This window comes from Podarcis vaucheri (genome assembly GCF_965113315.1).
Source record: "Podarcis vaucheri genome assembly, chromosome: Z".
Classification (NCBI taxonomy): Eukaryota; Metazoa; Chordata; class Lepidosauria; order Squamata; family Lacertidae; genus Podarcis; species Podarcis vaucheri.
Genome location: NC_138758.1, coordinates 53,234,589 through 53,256,333, shown reverse-complemented (window position 1 = coordinate 53,256,333; position 21,745 = coordinate 53,234,589). Strand labels below are relative to the sequence as shown.

Below are 21,745 nucleotides of genomic sequence, written 5' to 3'. Positions count from 1 at the left end.
TGGGCGTACTACGGTTCCCAAGATGCCCCTGGGCGTACTACGGTTCCCAAGATGCCCCTGGGCGTACTACGGTTCCCAAGATGCCCCTGGGCGTACTGCAATTCCCATTAACAGCCGATCCTTCTTTCCTACGGGTCTCAGGCGCCTCCTGTTTATTGAACCCTGAGCGTACTATAATTCCCAAGGTGCAACTGGGCGTACTACAATTCCCAAGGTGCAACTGGGCGTACTACAGTTCCCAAGGTGCCCCTGGGCGTACTACAGTTCCCAAGATGCCTCTGGGCGTACTACAATTCCCAAGGTGCCCCTGGGCGTACTACAATTCCCAAGGTGCCACTGGGCGTACTACAGTTCCCAAGGTGCCCCTGGGTGTACTACAATTCCCAAGGTGCCACTGGGCCTACTACAATTCCCAAGGTGCCCCTGCGCATACTACGGTTCCCAAGGCGCCACTGAAGGGACTACGGTTCCCAAGGTGCTTGCGCCGCCGGAGTTTATTCAGACGCATCCACAAAGCAAGGCAGTCCGGAAAGTGGGCGCCGCGCCCGTTGCGGAAACAGGCGCCAAAGAGGAGACGGAGACAGGAAGGAAGAAGGGGGGAAAGGGAGAGGAAGGAAGGAAGGAAGGAAGGAAGGAAGGAAGGCAGGAGGGAAAGGGAGAGGAAGGAAGGAAGGAGAAAGAGGAAAAGGAAATGAGGGGAAATGGGAACAGAAAGAGGAAGAATGCAGAGGGAAAAGATGAAGAAGGGAAAGGAAGGAAAGAAGGAAGGAGAAAGAGGAAGTGAGGGAAAGTAGGAGAGGAAAGAGGAAGAAGGGAAAGGAAGAAGGGGGACCAGGAAAGAAAGAAGGGAGGGAGGAAGGAAAGGAAGAGGAAAAGGAAAGATGGATGGAAGGAAGGAAGGAAAGATGGAGAGGAAGGGGAGGAGAAAGAGGAAATGAGGGAAATTGGGAGAGGAAAGAGGAAGAATGGAAAGGAAGAGGAAGAATGAAGGAGGAGGGAAAGGAAGAGGAAAAGGAAGGAAGGGAGAGAGAAGGGGAGGAGAAATAGGAAATGAGGGAAATTGGGAGGGAAAAGAATGGAAGGAGGAAGAGGAAAATGAAGAGGAAATAAGGGAGTTTGGGAGAGGGAAGAGGAATGGAAAGGAAGAGGAAAAGGAAGGAAAGAAGGTAGGAGGAGAAAGAGGAAATGTGGGAAATTGGGAGCGGAAAGAGGAAGAAGGGAAAGGAAGAGGAAGAGAAGAGGAAATAGATGAGATGAAGAGGAAAAGGCAGAGGGGAAGGATGTTGAAAAGGAGGAGGAAGTGGAAGAAGGGAGGAAGGAGAGAGGGAAGGAAGGAAAAGAAGGAAGGAAGGACCAGATGGGAAAGAGGGGAAACCGAGGGAAGAAGAGGGAAACGGAGCCAAACAGGAAGCAGAGGAAGAGGAAGTAGGGGACAGGAAGGGGAAGCGCCGGCCCCTCTTTTCTCGCGGGATCAACCAGTCCGGAAAGAGGGAGGGGAAGATACCTGAGTCCGTTCCATGCGCCCGGAAACGGGGCGTGGCCCCAAAGCAGGAAGTGAGGGGGCGGGACTTCCTGTTCCTCCGGCGCCGCCCCCCGGCAGCAGCACAAAGTCTCCGTGGCGACGTCGAGAGAGGCGGGGTCACAGCAAACAAAGAGGGGCGGGTCACATGCGCCGCAGGAAGTCCCGCCCCCAGTCCGTCAAAAGCAGCAGCGTCCGAGTCCAAAACGGGGGGGCGGGACTCGTTTCCAGGAAGGGGAGGAGCCTCCCGCCGAGCTGGCAGGGCTAGAGCTCCTCGTAGTCCCCGCCCCCCCGGGCCGGCCCCGCCCCCAGGAAGGCCTCCAGCTCGTCCAAGGGGCTGGCCTTGGCTTTGGCCCGCCCCTTCCTGCGCCCGGCGCCCTCCGCTTCCTCCTTGGGCTTCTTGGGGCGGGACTTCTTCTTCTTGTCTTCCTGCGGGGAGAAAGAGAGACAGGAAGTTGGGGGCGGAAAGAGAGAGAGGCAGGAAGTTGGGGGCGGGGAGAAAGAGAGAGAGACAGGAAGTTGGGGGCGTGGTGAAAGAGAGAGAGAGAGAGAGGAAGTTGGGGGCGGGGAGAAAGAGAGGCAGGAAGTTGGGGGCGGGGAGAAAGAGGCAGGAAGTTGGGGGCGGGGAGAAAGAGAGAGAGACAGGAAGTTGGGGGCGGGGGAAAGAGAGAGAGACAGGAAGTTGGGGGCGTGGTGAAAGAGAGAGAGAGAGAGAGAGGAAGTTGGGGCGGGGAGAAAGAGAGAGAGACAGGAAGTTGGGGGCGGGAACTTCCTGCGGCGCCCGGCCGCGCTACGGTTCCCAAAGGGAAGTTACCTCTTTGCTGCTCCGCTTCTTCTTCTTCTTCTTCTCTTTGGAAGGCGGATCTGGAGGGAAAAGGAGATTTAATTTCCTTTTTTCCAACCTTTGATTTGATTATATCATTTTATTTATTTGATATTATTATATTCCTATTTATTTGATATTATTATATTCATATTTATTTTATATTATTATATTCATATTTATTTGATATTATATTCATATTTATTTTATATTATTATATTCATATTTATTTGATATTATATTCATATTTACTTGATATTATTATATTCATATTTATTTGATTGTATTAGGTGATATTATTTTCGTATATTATTTCATTTTATTCCATTCGTGTATTATTTTCGTATATTAACTCGGTATAAATATCATATTCTTATATTATTTTAGTGTATTACATCATTTTATTTTAGTATATTGTATTAATATATTATATTGTTTTAGTATATTATTTTAGAATATTATATTATTTTAGTATATTGTATTAATATATTATATTATTTTAGTATATTATTATATTTTTAGTATATTATTATATATATTACTATATTATATTATTTTAGTATATTGTATTAATATATTGTTTTAGTATATTATTTTAGAATATTGTATTATTTTAGTATATTGTATTAATATATTATATTATTTTAGTATATTATTATATTTTTAGTATATTATTATATATATTACTATATTATATTATTTTAGTATATTGTATTAATATATTATATTATTTTAGTATATTATTATATATATTATATTACTATATTATATTACTTTAGTATATTGTATTAATATATTATATTACTTTAGTATATTATATTATTTTAGTATATTGTATTAATATGTTATATTATTTTAGTACATTATTATATTTTTAGTATATTAACTTATTATATATATTACATTACTATATTACTTTAATATATTACATTATTATATTATTTTAATATATTGTATTAATAAATTATACTTAGTATATTATAATATTAATTTAGTATGTATATATTATATTAATATACTATATTACCTATTGTTATATTATATTATTATATTGTATTAATATATTATATTATATTGTTTTAGTATATTATATTAATATAACATAAATATATGATAATTTTATATATTTGTCTAAAGGAAACGTAACTCAAAACCTAAGATATGAAGAGTCCTGTGTGACTCTAAAGCTTGTGCACAATATCATAAAATAAAAAATACCAAATAATAAGACTGGTAATTCCAACTGATGAAGAGTCCTGTGTGACTCTAAAGCTTGCGCACCATTGCATAAATTAAAAATACCATACAATCAAATTGGTGATTCCAACAGGGAAGAGTCCTGTGTGACTCTAAAGCTTGCGCATCATAGTATAAAATAAAAATACCAAATAGTCCAATTGGTAATTCGGATTGAGGAAGAGTCCTGTGTGACTCTAAAGCTGGTGGACAATACCATAAAATTAAAAGGCAAAATAGTCAAATTGAGAATTCCAACTGATGAAGAGCCCTGTGTGACTCTCAAGCTTGCGCATTGCACAAGAGTTTAAAATACCATATAATCCAATTGTTAATTGGGATGGATGAAGAGTCCTGTCTGACTCTAAAGCTTGTGGACAATAAAATTAAAAGGCAAAATAATCCAATTGTTAATTGGGATTGATGAAGAGTCCTGTGTGACTCTCAAGCTTGCACATTGCACAAGAGTTTAAAATACCAAATAATCCAATTGTTAATTGGGATTGATGAAGAATCCTGTGTGACTCTCAAGCTTGCGCATTGCACAAGAGTTAAAAATACCATATAATCCAATTGTTAATTGGGATGGATGAAGAGTCCTGTCTGACTCTAAAGCTTGTGGACAATAAAATTAAAAGGCAAAATAATCCAATTGTTAATTGGGATTGATGAAGAGTCCTGTGTGACTCTCAAGCTTGCACATTGCACAAGAGTTTAAAATACCAAATAATCCAATTGTTAATTGGGATTGATGAAGAATCCTGTGTGACTCTCAAGCTTACACATTGCATAAAATAAAAATACCAAATAATCCAATTGTTAATTGGGATTGATGAAGAGTCCTGTCTGACTCTAAAGCTCGCGCATTGCACAAGAGTTTAAAATACCATATAATCCAATTGTTAATTGGGATGGATGAAGAATCCTGTGTGACTCTAAAGCTTGCACATTGCACAAGAGTTTAAAATACCACATAATCCAATTGGAAATTGGGATTGATGAAGAGTCCTGTGTGACTCTCAAGCTTGCACATTGCACAAGAGTTTAAAATACCACATAATCCAATTGGAAATTGGGATTGATGAAGAGTCCTGTGTGACTCTCAAGCTTGCACATTGCATAAAATAAAAATACCAAATAATCCAATTGGAAATTGGGATTGATGAAGAGTCCTGTGTGACTCTAAAGCTTGCACATTGCACAAGAGTTAAAAATACCAAATAATCCAATTGGTAATTGGGATTGATGAAGAATCCTGTGTGACTCTAAAGCTTGCACATTGCACAAGAGTTTAAAATACCATATAATCCAATTGTTAATTGGGATGGATGAAGAGTCCTGTCTGACTCTAAAGCTCGCGCATTGCACAAGAGTTAAAAATACCATATAATCCAATTGTTAATTGGGATGGATGAAGAATCCTGTGTGACTCTAAAGCTTGCACATTGCACAAGAGTTTAAAATACCACATAATCCAATTGGAAATTCGGATTGATGAAGAATCCTGTGTGACTCTCAAGCTTACACATTGCATAAAATAAAAATACCAAATAATCCAATTGTTAATTGGGATTGATGAAGAGTCCTGTGTGACTCTCAAGCTTGCGCATTGCACAAGAGTTAAAAATACCAAATAATCCAATTGGTAATTGGGATTGATGAAGAATCCTGTGTGACTCTCAAGCTTACGCATTGCATAAAATAAAAATACCAAATAATCCAATTGTTAATTGGGATTGATGAAGAATCCTGTGTGACTCTCAAGCTTACGCATTGCATAAAATAAAAATACCAAATAATCCAATTGTTAATTGGGATTGATGAAGAATCCTGTGTGACTCTCAAGCTTACACATTGCATAAAATAAAAATACCAAATAATCCAATTGTTAATTGGGATCGATGAAGAGCCCAGTGTGACTCTAAAGCTTGCACATTGCACAAGAGTTTAAAATACCACATAATCCAATTGGAAATTGGGATTGATGAAGAGTCCTGTGTGACTCTAAAGCTTGCACATTGCACAAGAGTTTAAAATACCAAATAATCCAATTGGAAATTGGGATTGATGAAGAGTCCTGTGTGACTCTCAAGCTTGCACATTGCATAAAATAAAAATACCAAATAATCCAATTGTTAATTGGGATTGATGAAGAGTCCTGTGTGACTCTCAAGCTTACACATTGCATAAAATAAAAATACCAAATAATCCAATTGTTAATTGGGATTGATGAAGAGCCCAGTGTGACTCTAAGGCTTGCGGACAATCAAATAAAAAGGCAAAATAATCCAATTGTTAATTGGGATTGATGAAGAATCCTGTGTGACTCTCAGGCTCACCTTCCTCGCCGCTCTCCTTCCGCCGCGCCGGCTCCTCCAATCCCAGCCCAAAGAGATCCGCCTCGTTCTTCGGCCGGAAGGCGGGGCCGGGGGCCGGAGGGGGCGGGGTCGGCCCGGGGTCCGAGGCGTCCGATAGGTCCGAGAGGGCGGGGAAGGGGTCCTGCAAAGGAGGCTGGGAGAAGAGGCCTCGCCTTAGTGGTTCCCCCAAAGGAGTCTGGGAGACGTAGTTTGAGGCTTCTAAGGCACTCTAGTCCCCCAAAGGATTCTGGGAGTTGTAGTTTGAGGCTCCTAAGGAGCTCTATTCCCCTTTCCTTATTGTCTCCCCAAAGGATTCTGGGAGTTGTAGTTTGAGGCTTCTATTCCCCCAAAGGATTCTGGGAAATGCAGTTTGAAGCTTTTAAGGCACTCTAGTCCCCCAAAGGAGTCTGGGAGGTGTAGTTTGAGGCTTCTAAGGTGCCCTCTAGGCCCCCAAAGGATTCTGGGAAATGGAGTTTGAGGCTTCTAAGGTACTCTAGCCCCCCCCCAAAGGATTCTGGGAGATGTAGTTTGAGGCTTCTAAGGCACCCAAAGGATTCTGGGAAATGGAGTTTGAGGCTTCTAAGGCGCCCTCTGGTCCCCCAAAGGATTCTGGGAAATGTAGTTTGAACCTTTTAAGGCACTCTCTAGCCCCCAAAGGATTCTGGGAGCTGTAGTTTGAGGCTTCTAGTCCCCCAAAGGATTCTGGGAGGTGTAGTTTGAAGCTTCCAAGGCACTCTAGCCCCCCCCAAAGGATTCTGGAAATTGTAGTTTGAGGCTTCTAAGGCACTCTAGTCTCCCCAAAGGATTCTGGGAGTTGTAGTTTGAGGCTTCTACTCCCCCAAAGGAGTCTGGGAGTTGTAGTTTGAGGCTTCTAGTCCCCCAAAGGATTCTGGGAGATGTAGTTTGAGGCTTCTATCCCCCCCAAGGGATTCTGGGAGGTGTAGTTTGAGGCTTCTATTCCCCCAAAGGAGTCTGGGAGTTGTAGTTTGAGGCTTCTATTCCCCCAAAGGAGTCTGGGAGTTGTAGTTTGAGGCTTCTAAAGGCACCCTCTCCCCCCAAAGGATTCTGGGAGTTGTAGTTTGAGGCTTCTAAGGCGCCCTCTGGTCCCCCAAAGGATTCTGGGAGTTGTAGTTTGAGGCTTCTAGTCCCCCAAAGGAGTCTGGGAGTTGTAGTTTGAGGCTTCCATTCCCCCAAAGGAGTCTGGGAGTTGTAGTTTCAGGCTTCTAAAGGCACCCTCTCCCCCCCCCAAAGCATTCTGGGAGTTGTAGTTCGGCGCCCACTCACCCCCCTGGCGTCGGCCGAGGCCTCGTCGCTCTCGAACTCGGGGTCGTCCATGACGAAGGAGAGCATCTGCGCCGCCACCGGCCCCTCGGGGTCGCTCTCCGACTCCTCGCCGGGGGCCGGGGGCCGGGGGGCCGGGAGGGTCCAGGGTCCGGAAGGTTCCGCCGGGGCCGGCCTCAAAGGCGGGGAGGGGGGGCTGGGAGGGGGAACGAGGAGAGCGATCAATTAATCATCATGATCATAATAATTAATAATTGATAATAATAATAATGAATAATGACGGCCGCCGTTCAATCAGGATCGTTAGGATCGCCAGGATCGTTAGAAGGATCGTTCGAATTAAGATGGTAAAATGATAATTTATAATTTAGAGTTAATTATATATATATATATATATATATATATATATATATATATATATATATATAATATATAATTAACTCTAAATTATAAATTATCATTTTACAATTATATATATATATATAATTAACTCTAAATTATAAATTATCATTTTACAATTATATATATATATATAATTAACTCTAAATTATAAATTATCATTTTACCATTTTAATTCGAACGATCCTTGTAACCGTCGTTATTAAATGATTTACAAATTGGCTATAATTAACTCTAAATTTTGAACATCCCAAAAAAGATCTTTTCCATATATATATTTATTTGCACTTATTTGCACTTATTTGCACTTATTTGCATTTATTCGCACTTATTCGCACTTATTTGCATTTATTCACATTTATTCCCATTTATTCGCATTCGTTTGCATTCCTTCGCACTTATTTGCATTCCTTTGCATATATTCGCATTCATTTGCATATATTTGCATCCATCCCTACCCTTTCTCCGCCTCCTCCTCCACGTCTTCGCCCCCCAGGATGACGAATCCCCCCGCCGGCCGCTCCTCCTCCTCCCCGGGGGGCGCCCCCTCTTTCCCGGGCTCTTCCGGCGCCCCGGGTTCGAGTCTCCCCCCAACATCTTCACATCTGCGGGGAGGGGGGATAAATGTCAGGGTCCCGGGTTCGAGTCTCCCCCCGCCCTCCCCGTACCCCCCCACCTTACCTGCCGTTTTCGGGGGGTCCCGCGGAGGGCGCCCCCTTTCCCTCCAGGAAGCCCCCCTCCAGCCGGTCGTCCGGGGCAAAGTCTTCCGCCGTCGGGGGGTCTAATTGGGGGGGGGAGACAAATGGGGGGTCAGAACTAAGGGGGTGCCGTCCCCCCATAATTCGTTGCATCCCCCAATCGCTCCCACCCCCAAAATTATTAATATTAGGGTATAAATATAAGCGTTATTAGGATTATTAGGATTATTATCGCTGTTATTATGATCGTCGTTCCCACCCCCCAATTATTACTTTTAGGGTATAAATATCATCATCATCATTATATGTATATCATTATTATTATTAGTAGTAGTAGAAGGGCATAAATATTGTAATTATTATTATTAAGGTACGTTATCCCCAATCGTTCCCCCAAAAAAATTGCCCCCCCCAAAAAAAAACTATTACTATTAAGGTATAAATATCATCTTCATCATCTTCATCACTATTAAAATACCAATGCCCCCCCAAATTATTACTATTAGGGTATTAATTTTCTAGATATAATACGAAGTATGATAAGAAATATAATAATACAAATAATAAATAATTATATATTATTATTGTTACTACTACTACTACTACTACTACTACTACTAGGGTATCATCCCCAATCGTCCCCCACCAGAAAAAAGTACACCCTGATCATTCTCCCCCCCCCAAATTATTACTATTAGGGAATAATAATAATAATAATAATAATAATAATAATAATAAGTAGTAGTAGTAGTAGTAGTAGTAGTAGTAGTAGTAGTAATATTTGGATATTATTATTATTATTAGTGAGGTACATCATCCCCAATCGTCCCCCACCAAAAAAAATCCTGATCATTCCCCCCCCCCCATTATTACTATTAGGGAATAAATATAATAATAATAACAACAACAGCAACAATATATTACTATTACTAGTAGTAGCAATAATAATAATAATAATAAGAAGAAGAAGAAGAAGAAGAAGTAGTAGTAGTAGTAGTAATAGTAGTAGTAGTAGTAGCAGTAGCAATAATAATAATAATAATAATAATAATAGGTAGTAGTAGTATTTGGATATTATTATTATTATTATTATTATTATTATTATTATTATTGTTATTGAGGTACATCATCCCCCACCGGAAAAAATCCTGATCATTCCCCCCCCCCCATTATTACTATTAGGGAATAAATAGAATAATAATACTAACAATGACAACAACAGCAACAATATATTACTATTACTAGTAGTAGCAATAATAATATTAATAAGTAGTAGTAGTAGTAGTAGTAGTAGTAGTATTTGGATATTATTATTATTATTATTATTATTATTATTATTGTACATCATTCCCCCCACACACATTATTACTATTAGGGAATAAACATAATAATAATAACGACAACAACAGCAACAACAGCAACAACATATTACTATTACTAGTAGTACAAAAATAATAAGAAGAAGAAGAAGAAGAAAAAGAAGTAGTAGTAGTAGTAGTAGGGAATAAATATAATAATAATAATAATAATAATAATAATAATAATAATAATAACAACAACAGCAGCAGCAGCAACAATATATTACTATTACTAGTAGTAGCAATAATAATAATAATAATAATAATAATAATAATAATAAGTAGTAGTAGTAGGGAATAAATATAATAATAATAATAATAACGACAACAACAGCAACAATATATTACTATTACTAGTAGTAGCAATAATAATAATAATAAGAAGAAGAAGAAGAAGAAGAAGAAGAAGAAGAAGTAGTAGTAGTAGGGAATAATAATAATAATAATAATAATAATAACAACAACGACAACAACAACAGCAAAAATATATTACTAGTACTAGTAGTAGCAATAATAATAATAATAATAATAATAATAATAAGTAGTAGTAGTAGTAGGGAATAAATATAATAATAATAATAATAATAATAACGACAAAAACAGCAACAATATATTACTAGTACTAGTAGTAGCAATCATCATCATCATCATCATAAATTAATAATAATAAATTAATAATAATAAGTAGTAGTAGTATTTGGACATCATTATTATTATTATTATTATTATTATTATTATTATTATTATTATTGTTATTAATACTATTATCAAGGTCTGATTATTCTTACTAACGACACTCACCGGCCGCCGCCCCGAAGATCCGGGCGATGAAGCTGCGCCGGGGGGCGGCTGGGGGGGCTGGCGCTTGGGGGGGGCTTTGGGGGGTGGGGGTCTCGGTGGGGTTGGGGGTCCCCGGGCCGGACCCCCCCTCGGGGGCGTTGTCGGGGGGCGAGGGGGGTCCCGGCGACGGGGTCTCGGGGGAGGGCGCCCCCCGGCTGCGGGCTTCCATGGCCTCCAGGAATCTGCAGGGAGATTAATATTATTAATTGGCATTATTAATATTATTATCGGCGTTATTAATATTATTAATAAGCATTCACATTATTCATATTATTCATAAGAGTTCACGTGATTGATATTATACATATTATTAATAAGCATTCATATTATTCATATTATTCATAAGCATTCACATTAATATTATTCATAAGCATTCATATTATTAAGAATTCTTATTATTGATATTAATAAGCATTCATATTATTCATAAGCATTCATATTATTAATCATTCCCATTCATATTATTCATAAACATTCATATTATTATTAGGAATTCATATTATGAATAAGCATTCATATTAATATTATACATATTATTCATAAGCATTCACATTATTATTAAGAATTGATATTATTCATATTGTTAATAAGCATTCATATTAATCATTCACATTACTATTATTCATAAGCATTCGTATCATTAAGAATTCATATTATTGATATTAATAAGCATTCATATTATTAATAAGCATTCATATTATTAATCATTCACATTCATATTATACATAAGCATTCATATTATTATTAAGAATTCATATTATTGATATTACTGAGCATTCATATTATTTATATTATTAATAAGCTTTCATATTATTAATCATTCACATTCATATTCATAAGCATTCATATTATTCATATTATTCATAAGCATTCATATTATTATTAGGAATTCATATTATGAATAAGCATTCATATTAATATTATACATATTATTCATAAGCATTCACATTATTATTAAGAATTGATATTATTCATATTGTTAATAAGCATTCATATTAATCATTCACATTACTATTATTCATAAGCATTCGTATCATTAAGAATTCATATTATTGATATTAATAAGCATTCATATTATTAATAAGCATTCATATTATTAATCATTCACATTCATATTATTATTAAGAATTCATATTATTGATATTACTGAGCATTCATATTATTTATATTATTAATAAGCTTTCATATTATTAATCATTAACATTCATATTCATAAGCATTCATATTATTCATATTATTCATAAGCATTCATATTATTCATATTATTCATAAGCATTCATATTATTATTAAGAATTCATATTTTTGATATTAATAGGCATTCACATTAATATTATTCATAAGCATTCACATTATTATTAAGCATTCATATTATTGATATTGTTAATAAGCATCCATATTATTCCTATTAATAAGCATTCACGTTATTGACATTATTAATAAGCATTATTCATATTCATTCATATCATTAATATCCATAAGCATTCACATTAATATTACTAATAATGATTCACATCATTAATATTATTAAGCATTCACATTATTCATTATTCACATTATTCAAGAAGCATTCATAGTATTGACATTATTGATAAGAATTCACAGTATTAATATTAATAAGCATCCATGCTCTTGATATTAATAAGGCATTCACATTAATAATATTATTAATAAGCATTCACACTATTGACATTATTAATAGGCATTCATATTATTCATAAGAATTCCCATTATGGATATTATCCGCAAGAATTCCCATTATTCCTATTATTAATAAGCATTCCTATTATTCATTATTGATAAGCATTCACATTACTATTATTAATAAGCATTCACATTATTAATAAGCATTCACATTACTGATTTTCATAAAAAAATCGCATTATTGATGTTTTTAAGCATTCCCATTATTCCCATTATTTTTTAATTACTTTATTATCATTTTATCATGATTAATAAGCATTCACGTGATTAATATTATTATTAATTAGCCCTACATCTCATAATTCTGGTCCTCCGTCTCCTGCTGGACTGACAGCTCCTCCAGGGTGGCGTCGATGTCTAATTGGTTCGTTTCCAGCTGACGAAGGAGCGTCTCTCTCTGGGGGGGGGGGGAATATAATATATATAAATATATTTAAATAAATAATATATAATATTATAATGTAATAAATAATATATAAATAAATATATAAAGAGGATTGAAAGGGAAAAAATCCAATTTTCACAGAGAAATATTCAGCAGCGGACGCAAAAGGAAATTATGAGAATTTAGAAGCGAAATGGTGAGAATTTAGAAGCGAAATTATGAGGATTTAGAAGCGAAATCATGAGAATTTAGAAGCGAAATCATGAGAATTTAGAAGCGAAATTTTGAGCATTTAGAAGCAAAATCATTAGGATTTAGAAGCGAAATTATGGGAATTGAGAAGCGAAATTGTGAGAATTTAGAAGCGAAATTATGAGATTTTAGAAGCGAAATGATTAGGATTTAGAAGCGAAATCATGAGAATTTAGAAGCGAAATTGTGAGAATTTAGAAGCGACATTATTAGAATTTAGAAGCGAAATGATTAGAATATAGAAGTGAAATTGTTAGAATTTAAAAGCGAAATTATTAGAATTTAGAAGCGAAATCGTGAGAATTTAGAAGCGAAATCGTGAGAATTTAGAAGCGAAGTTATGAGAATTTAGAAGCGAAATTATGAGAATTTAGAAGCGAAATGATTAGAATTTAGAAGCGAAATTATTAGAATTTAGAAGCGACATTATTAGAATTCAGAAACGAAATTATTAGAATTTAGAAGCGACGTTGTTAGAATTTAGAAGCGAAATCATGAGAATTTAGAAGCGAAATTATGAGAATTTAGAAGCGAAATGATTAGGATTTAGAAGCGAAATGATTAGGATTTAGAAATGAAATTATGAGAATTTAGAAGCGAAATTATGAGAATTTAGAAGCGAAATTATGAGAATTTAGAAGCGAAATGATTAGGATTTAGAAATGAAATTATGAGAATTTAGAAGCGAAATTATGAGAATTTAGAAGCGAAATTATGAGAATTTAGAAGCGAAATTATGAGAATTTAGAAGCGAAATGATTAGAATTTAGAAGCGAAATGATTAGAATTTAGAAGCGACATTATTAGAATTCAGAAGCGAAATGATTAGAATTTAGAAGAGAAATTATGAGAATTTAGAAGCGAAATTATATATAAATCTGGGCATTGTCAAGAAAATGGGGGGGGAATCGTTAAATTAAGGGAAATTAAATTAAATTAAAGAAAATTACAGAAATTTGGGGAATTATATCTAATATATCGCTACATCGTGGCATTGTCAAGAAAATGGGGGGGGAATCGTTAAATTAAGGGAAATTAAATTAAATTAAAGAAAATTACAGAAAGAATGTAAAAAAGCAAAGAACTTTTGGGGAATTATATATATATATATATATATATATATATATATATATATATATATATATATATATATATAAAATCGTTAAATTAAGGGAAAATTAAATTAAAGAAAATTACAGAAAGAATGTAAAAAAGCAAAGAACTTTTGGGGAATTATATATATATATATATATATATATATATATATATAATCGTTAAATTAAGGGAAAATTAAATTAAAGAAAATTACAGAAAGAATGTAAAAAAGCAAAGAACTTTTGGGGAATTATATATATATATATATATATATATATATATATATATATATATATATATATATATATATATAATCGTTAAATTAAGGGAAAATTAAATTAAAGAAAATTACAGAAAGAATGTAAAAAAGCAAAGAACTTTTGGGGAATATTATAGATAGATAGATAGATAGATAGATAGAGATATAGATATAGATAAAATCGTTAAATTAAGGGAGAAATAAATTAAATTAAAGAAAATTACAGAAAGAATGTAAAAAAAGCCAAGAACTTTTGGGAAATATTATATATTAAATTAAATTAAAGATAATTGCACAAATAATGTAAAAAAGCAAAGAACTTTTTAGGAATATTATATGTGTGTGTGTATATATATATATATATATATATAATCGTTAAATTAAGGGAAAATAAAAATTAAATTGAAATTAAGGAAAATCACACCAATAATGTAAAAAGAGTAACGAACTTTGGGGGAATTATAGAGAATATATCGCTACCTTTCTAAGACCCAAAAGAAAACAGATTACAAGACTCAAAAAAAGGGGGGGAAAACGGGGCGGAAATGTGAATTTTGGGCCCATTGGGCTCCGGGGGTCATCCAGCCTGACCCCGATTTGGGAAGGCAGGATTCGCACTGGCTACCTGCAGCTGCAGGAAGGGGATGTTGAAGAACTTGTGGAGGTACTTGAGGCCGAAGCTGTTCTTCATGGAGGACTCGGCGTAGCGGACGTAGGAGGCGCCCGGCGGCCTGGGGAACGGGGAGAGAAAAAAAAGAGCCTGAGGAGCTAGGTTTCTCGCTGCGGGGAGCTGCTGCCTCTTGCCATTCAATACAATGCAATGCAATGCAATGGAATGGAATAAAAGAAATACATTGAGGAGCTGGCTTTCTCGCTGCGGGGAGCTCCTACCTAATGCAATGCAATGCAATGCAATGCAATAAAGGAAACGCCTTGAGGAGCTGGCTTTCTCGCTGCGGGGAGCTCCTTCAATGCAATGGAATAGAGCTTGAGGAGCTGGGTTTCTCCCTGCGGGGAGTTCCAGCCTCTTACCATTCAATACAATACAATGCAATGCAATGCAATGAAAGAAACGCCTTGAGGAGCTGGCTTTCTTGCTGCGGGGAGTTCCTTCAATGCAATGCAATAGAGCTTGAGGAGCTGGGTTTCTCCCTGCGGGGAGTTCCAGCCTCTTACCATTCAATACAATACAATGCAATGCAATGCAATGAAAGAAACGCCTTGAGGACCTGGCTTTCTCGCTGCGGGGAGTTCCTTCAATGCAATGCCAGGCAATGCAATAGAGCTTGAGGAGCTAGCTTTCCCCTTGCGGGGATTTCCTCTTACCATTCAATACAATACAATGCAATGCAATGCAATGAAGGAAACCCCTTGAGGAGCTGGCTTTCTCCCTGCGGGGAGTTCCTACAATGCAATGCAATGGAATGCAATAGAGCTTGAGGAGCTAGATTTCTCCCTGCAGGGATTTCCTCCCTCTTACCACTCGATACAATGCAATGCAATGCAATGCAAAGAAACGCCTTGAAGAGCTGGCTTTCTGGCTGCGGGGAGCTCCTCCCTCATACAATGCAATGCAATAGAGCTTGGGGAGCTAGCTTTCTCCCTGCGGGGAGTCCCTTCCATTCCATGCCAGGCAATGGGGCTTGAGGAGCCGGCTTTCTCCCTGCGGGGATTTCCTCCCTCATACCATTCAATACAATACAATACAACACAATGCAATGCAACGCAATGGAAAACAGCTTGAGGAGCTCGCTTTCTCAGTGCGGGGAGTTCCTTCAATTCAATGTAATGCAATGCAATGCAATGCAAGAAACCCCTTGAAGAGCTAGCTTTCTCCCTGCGGGGAGCCCCTTCAATTCAATGCCAGGCAATGGGGCTTGAGGAGCTGGCTTTCTCCCTGTGGGGAGCTCCAACCTAATGCAATGCAATAGAATACAATGCAATGCAAGAAACCCCTTGAGGAGCTGCCTTTCTCCCTGCGGGGCGTTCCTTCCATTCAATGCAATGTAATGCAAAAAAACCCCTTGAGTGGCTGGCTTTCTCCCTGCGGGGAGCTCCTACCTAATGCAATGCAATACAATACAATGTAATGCAATGTAATGCAATCAAAGAAACGCCTTGAGGATCTAGCTTTCTCAGTGCAGAGAGTTCATTCAATGCCATGCAATGCAATAAAACACACCTTGAGGAGCTGGCTTTCGCGCTGCGGGGAGTTCCTGCCTCTTACCATTCAATACAATGCAATGCAATGCAATGCAATGCAATGCAGTGCAATGAAACCCCTTTCGGAGCTCGCTTTCTCGCTGCGGGGAGTCCCTTCAATGCAATGCAATGCAACCTTGAGTAGCTAGCTTTCTCCCTGCGGGGAGCTCCTCCCTCATACAATGCAATGCAATAGAGCTTGGGGAGCTAGCTTTCTCCCTGCGGGGAGTCCCTTCCATTCCATGCCAGGCAATAGAGCTTGAGGAGCTGGCTTTCTCCCTGCGGGGATTTCCTGCCTCTTACCATTCAATACAATACAATACAATACAATGCAATCCAATGCAATGCAATGCAAGAAACCCCTTGCGGAGCTCGCTTTCTCGCTGCGGGGAGTCCCTTCAATGCAATGCAACCTTGAGTAGCTAGCTTTCTCCCTGCGGGGAGCTCCTCCCTCATACAATGCAATGCAATAGAGCTTGGGGAGCTAGCTTTCTCCCTGCGGGGAGCCCCTTCCATTCCATGCCAGGCAATGGGGCTTGAGGAGCTGGCTTTCTCCCTGCGGGGCGTCTCACCTGTCGAGGGTGCGGATCAGGTCCCGGACGTGGTCGGGCAGGACGACCCGGTGGTGGCCCAGGTCCCGGTGGTTGCCCAGGACGCAGACGGGGACGTGGTGGGGCACCTTGGGCAGCTCCCGCAGGACGTAGCTGAAGGTCCTGGAAGGGGGAAACAGGGGGGCGGGTTCGAGAGAAGAGATTTGGGGGTTCTGGGTTCAAGGGGATTGGGGTTCTGGGTTGTGGGTTCGAGGGTCTGCCCTGGGTTGCGGGTTCGAGGGTCTACCCTGGGGTTCTGGGTTCGAGGGGCCGCCCTGGGGTTGCAAAGGGCCGCCCTGGGTTGCGGGTTCGAGAGAAGAGATTTGGGGGTTCTGGGTTCTGGGTTCAAGGGGATTGGGGTTCTGGGTTCTGGGGGATTGGGGTTCTGGGTTCGAGGGGCCGCTCTGGGTTGTGGGTTTGAGGGTCTGCCCTGGGTTGCGGGTTCGAGGGTCTACCCTGGGGTTGTGGGTTCGAGGGGCCGCCCTGGGGTTGTGGGTTCGAGGGTCTGCCCTGGGGTTGCGGGCTCGAGGGTCTGCCCTGGCATGGGGTTGCGGGTTCGAGGGGCCGTTCTAGAGTGGGGTGGCGGGGGCAAGGGGCCGCCTGGAGTTGGGTCGTGGTCTCGGGTTCAAGGGGCCGACCTGGGTTGTGGGTTCGAGGGAGGGGATTGGGGGGTTGTGGGTTCGAGGGAGGGGATTGGGGGGTTGTGGGTTCGAGGGAGGAGATTTTGGGGGTGGCGGGTTCGAGGGAGGAGATTTGGGGGGTTCTGGGTTCGAGGGGCCCTTCTAGAGTGGGGTGGCGGGGGCAAGGGGCCGCCTGGAGGTGGGTCGTGGTCTCGGGTTCAAGGGGCCGACCTGGGTTCGAGGGGCTGCCCTGGGTTGCGGGTTCGAGGGTCTGCCCTGGGGTTGCGGGTTTGAGGGTCTGCCCTGGGGTTCTGGGTTCGAGGGGCCGCCCTGGGGTTGCAAAGGGCCGCCCTGGGTTGCGGGTTCGAGAGAAGAGATTTGGGGGTTCTGGGTTCTGGGTTCAAGGGGATTGGGGTTCTGGGTTCGAGGGGCCACCCTGGGTTGTGGGTTCGAGGGTCTGCCCTGGGTTGCGGGTTCGAGGGTCTACCCTGGGGTTCTGGGTTCGAGGGGCCACCCTGGGTTGTGGGTTCGAGGGTCTGCCCTGGGTTGCGGGTTCGAGGGTCTACCCTGGGGTTCTGGGTTCGAGGGTCTGCCCTGGGGTTGCGGGCTCGAGGGTCTGCCCTGGCATGGGGTTGCGGGTTCGAGGGGCCGTTCTAGAGTGGGGTGGCGGGGGCAAGGGGCCGCCTGGAGTTGGGTCGTGGTCTCGGCTTCGAGTGGCCGACCTGGGTTGTGGGTTCGAGGGAGGGGATTGGGGGGTTGTGGGTTCGAGGGAGGGGATTTTGGGGGTGGCGGGTTCGAGGGAGGGGATTTTGGGGTTGTGGGTTCGAGGGAGGGGATTTGGGGGGGTGGCGGGTTCGAGGGAGGAGATTTGGGGGGGTGGCGGGTTCGAGGGGCCCTTCTAGAGTGGGGTGGCGGGGGCAAGGGGCCGCCTGGAGGTGGGTCGTGGTCTCGGGTTCAAGGGGCCGACCTGGGTTCGAGGGGCTGCCCTGGGTTGCGGGTTCGAGGGGCAGCCATGGGGTGTGGGTTCGAGGGTCTGCCCTGGGGTTCTGGGTTCGAGGGGCCGCCCTGGGGTTGCGGGTTTGAGGGTCTACCCTGGGGTTCTGGGTTCGAGGGGCCGCCCTGGGGTTGCAAAGGGCCGCCCTGGGTTGCGGGTTCGAGGGTCTACCCTGGGGTTCTGGGTTCAAGGGGCCGCCCTGGGTTGCGGGTTCGCGGGTCTACCCTGGGGTTCTGGGTTCGAGGGGCCGCCCTGGGGTTGCGGGTTCAAGGGGCCACCCTGGGTTCCGAGTTCGAGGGGCCGCCCTGGGTTGTGGGTTCGAGGGGCCGCCCTGGGGTTGTGGGTTCAAGGGGCCGCCCTGGGGTTGTGGGTTCAAGGGGCCGCCCTGGGGTTGTGGGTTCAAGGGGCCGCCCTGGGGTTGTGGGTTCGAAGGGCCGCCCTGGGGTTGTGGGTTCGAGGGTCTACCCTGGGGTTGCGGGTTCGAGGGGCCGCCCTGGGGTTGTGGGTTCGAGGGTCTACCCTGGGGTTCTGGGTTCAAGGGGCCGCCCTGGGTTGTGGGTTCGAGGGTCTACCCTGGGGTTCTGGGTTCAAGGGGCCGCCCTGGGTTGCGGGTTCAAAGGGCCGCCCTGGGGTTCTGGGTTCAGGGGTCTACCCTGGGGTTGCGGGTTCGAGGGGCGGCTCACCACTGCTTGGTGATGTCAAACATCATGACCACGCCGTTGCAGTTCTTGTAGACGTCCAGGAACTCGGCGTCCAGGGCCAGGGCCGCCTCGGCCTCGGGTTCGAGGGGAGAGAGAAATATTATTATTATTAATACTATTATTATTATTAATACTATTATTATTATTATTATTATTATTATTATTATTATTATTATTATTATGTCCTACATCTCTGGCCCAAACTAATCTTATTTTTATTATTATCATCATCATCATCATTATTATTATATCCTACATCTCTTGCCCAGTCTATCATTATTATCCTTATACTTATTATTATTACTATTATTATTACCATCATCATCATCATCATCACTATTATCACTCTTATTATTATTATTATCATTATCATCATCATCATCATTATTATTATTATTATCATTATTTTTATGTCCTACATCTCTTGCCCAGTCTATCAACATCATCATCATCATCATCATCATTATTATTATTATTACGTCCTACATCTCTTGCCCAATCTATCATTATTACCATCATTATTATTATTATTTTTATTATTATTATTATTATCATCATCATTCTTATTATCATTCTTATTATCATCATATTATTATTATCATTATTTAATATGTCTTACATCTCTTGTCCAGTCTATCATTATTACCATTATTAATAATAATAATAATAACAATAATAATAATAATAATAATTATAATAATTATTATTATCATCATCATCACTATTATCACTCTTATTATTATCATTATTATTATCATCATATTATTATTATCATTATTTTTATGTCCTACATCTCTTGCCCAGTCTATCAGCATCAGCATCAGCATCATTATTATTATTATTATTACGTCCTACATCTCTTGCCCAATCTATCATTATTACCATTATTATTATTATTATTATTATTATTATTATCATCATCATCGCTATTATCACTCTTATTATTATTATCATTATTATCATATTATTATTATCATTATTTTTATGACCTAGATCTCTTGCCCAGTCTATCAACATTATTATTATTATTATTATTATTATTATTATTATCATCATCATCACTATTATCACTATTAATAATAATAATAATAATAATAATAATGTGATAATGATAATTTTTATGTCATTATTTTTATGTCCTACATCTCTTGCCCAGTCTATCAACATCATCATTATTATTATTATTATTATCATTATGATTATTATTATTATTATCATCATTATTTTTATGTCCTACATCTCTTGCCCAGTATCATCATCATCATCATCATTATCATCACTCTTATCACTATTATCACTCTTATTATTTTATTATTATTATTATTATTATTATTATTATTATTATTATTATTATTATTAATTATTATCACTATTATTATTATTATTATTATTCTCGTGATTCCTCTCACCTCCTGGGAGGGGTCGTTCTCCAGCTTCAGCCCGTCGCCTCGCCTCTTGCACTTCCCTGCGCCCAAAAACGAAAATTAAAAATGGCCGCCGGGGGGGCGGGGTCAGTCTGGATGACCCCCCGGGGTCCCGCCCCGAGGAGAGGGAGGGGCTCACCTTTGTCGACGACGTCCCACACCTCCACCTTGACGATGTCATCGGTCGCTAGGGAAACGAGGGCAGAAAATGGGTCAGGATTCGAACGCAGGACCCGGATGAAGATGATTTCCATTTCCCTTTCTTTTGTGATTTTCTCTTTCTATTTCTTATTTTTCTACGATTCTCTTTCTTAGTATTCTCTTCTATCGTTTCTTTTCCTTTTATTTCTTCTGTTTCTTTTTTTCCGTTTCTAATATATATATATTATTCTAATATATATATATTATTTTCTATGATATTTTTTCTATTTCTTAGTATTCTTTTCTATTCTTCTATTTCTTGTTCTTCTATTTCTTATTTTCCATTTCTATTTCTTCTTTATTCATATATATATATATATATATATATATATATATATATATATATATATATATATAAAATTATCTACGATAATTTTTCAATGATTTTTTTGTATTCTTTTCTATTATTCTATTTCTTCTTCTTCTATTTCTTATTTTTCCATTTCTATTTCTTCTCATTCTCCTTTTCTATGATTCTTTTTCTTAGTATTCTTTTCTATTATTCTGTTTCTTTTTCTTCTATTTCTTATTTTCCATTTCTATTTCTTCTTCTATTTTTAGATGACTGAATTTCTTACTATTCTATTCTATTTCTTTTCTTGTTCTTCTATTTCTTATTTTTCCATTTCTTATTCTCTTTTTCTATTACTCTATTTCTTAGTATTCTTATCCATTATTCTATTTCTTTTTCTTCTATTTCTTATTTTCCATTTCTATTTCTCCTTCTATTTTTAGATGATTGAATTTCTTAGTATTCTGTTCTATTATTCTATTTCTTTTCTTTTTCTTCTTTTTCTTATTTTCCACTT

General features: G+C 39.6%; 1 protein-coding gene across 1 annotated transcript in view; it reads right to left on the bottom strand.

Annotated features, from left to right (window-relative positions):
* Positions 1–1,723: 1,723 nt before the first annotated feature.
* LOC309524289 (rab-like protein 6) overlaps positions 1,724–21,745 on the bottom strand; it is a 43,857-nt gene continuing 23,835 nt past the window's right edge. The window contains exons 3-15 of the mRNA XM_082208746.1: positions 20,875–20,922; positions 20,721–20,776; positions 19,294–19,385; positions 16,979–17,119; positions 14,830–14,935; positions 12,507–12,610; positions 10,473–10,693; positions 8,297–8,396; positions 8,074–8,220; positions 7,220–7,412; positions 5,918–6,089; positions 2,334–2,383; positions 1,724–1,948 (exon numbers count right to left, since the gene is read on the bottom strand). Of these exons, the coding sequence (XP_082064872.1) occupies positions 1,784–1,948; positions 2,334–2,383; positions 5,918–6,089; positions 7,220–7,412; positions 8,074–8,220; positions 8,297–8,396; positions 10,473–10,693; positions 12,507–12,610; positions 14,830–14,935; positions 16,979–17,119; positions 19,294–19,385; positions 20,721–20,776; positions 20,875–20,922 (1,595 nt within the window). The 3' untranslated portion in view covers positions 1,724–1,783. The remainder of the gene's footprint in view (positions 1,949–2,333; positions 2,384–5,917; positions 6,090–7,219; positions 7,413–8,073; positions 8,221–8,296; positions 8,397–10,472; positions 10,694–12,506; positions 12,611–14,829; positions 14,936–16,978; positions 17,120–19,293; positions 19,386–20,720; positions 20,777–20,874; positions 20,923–21,745) is intronic.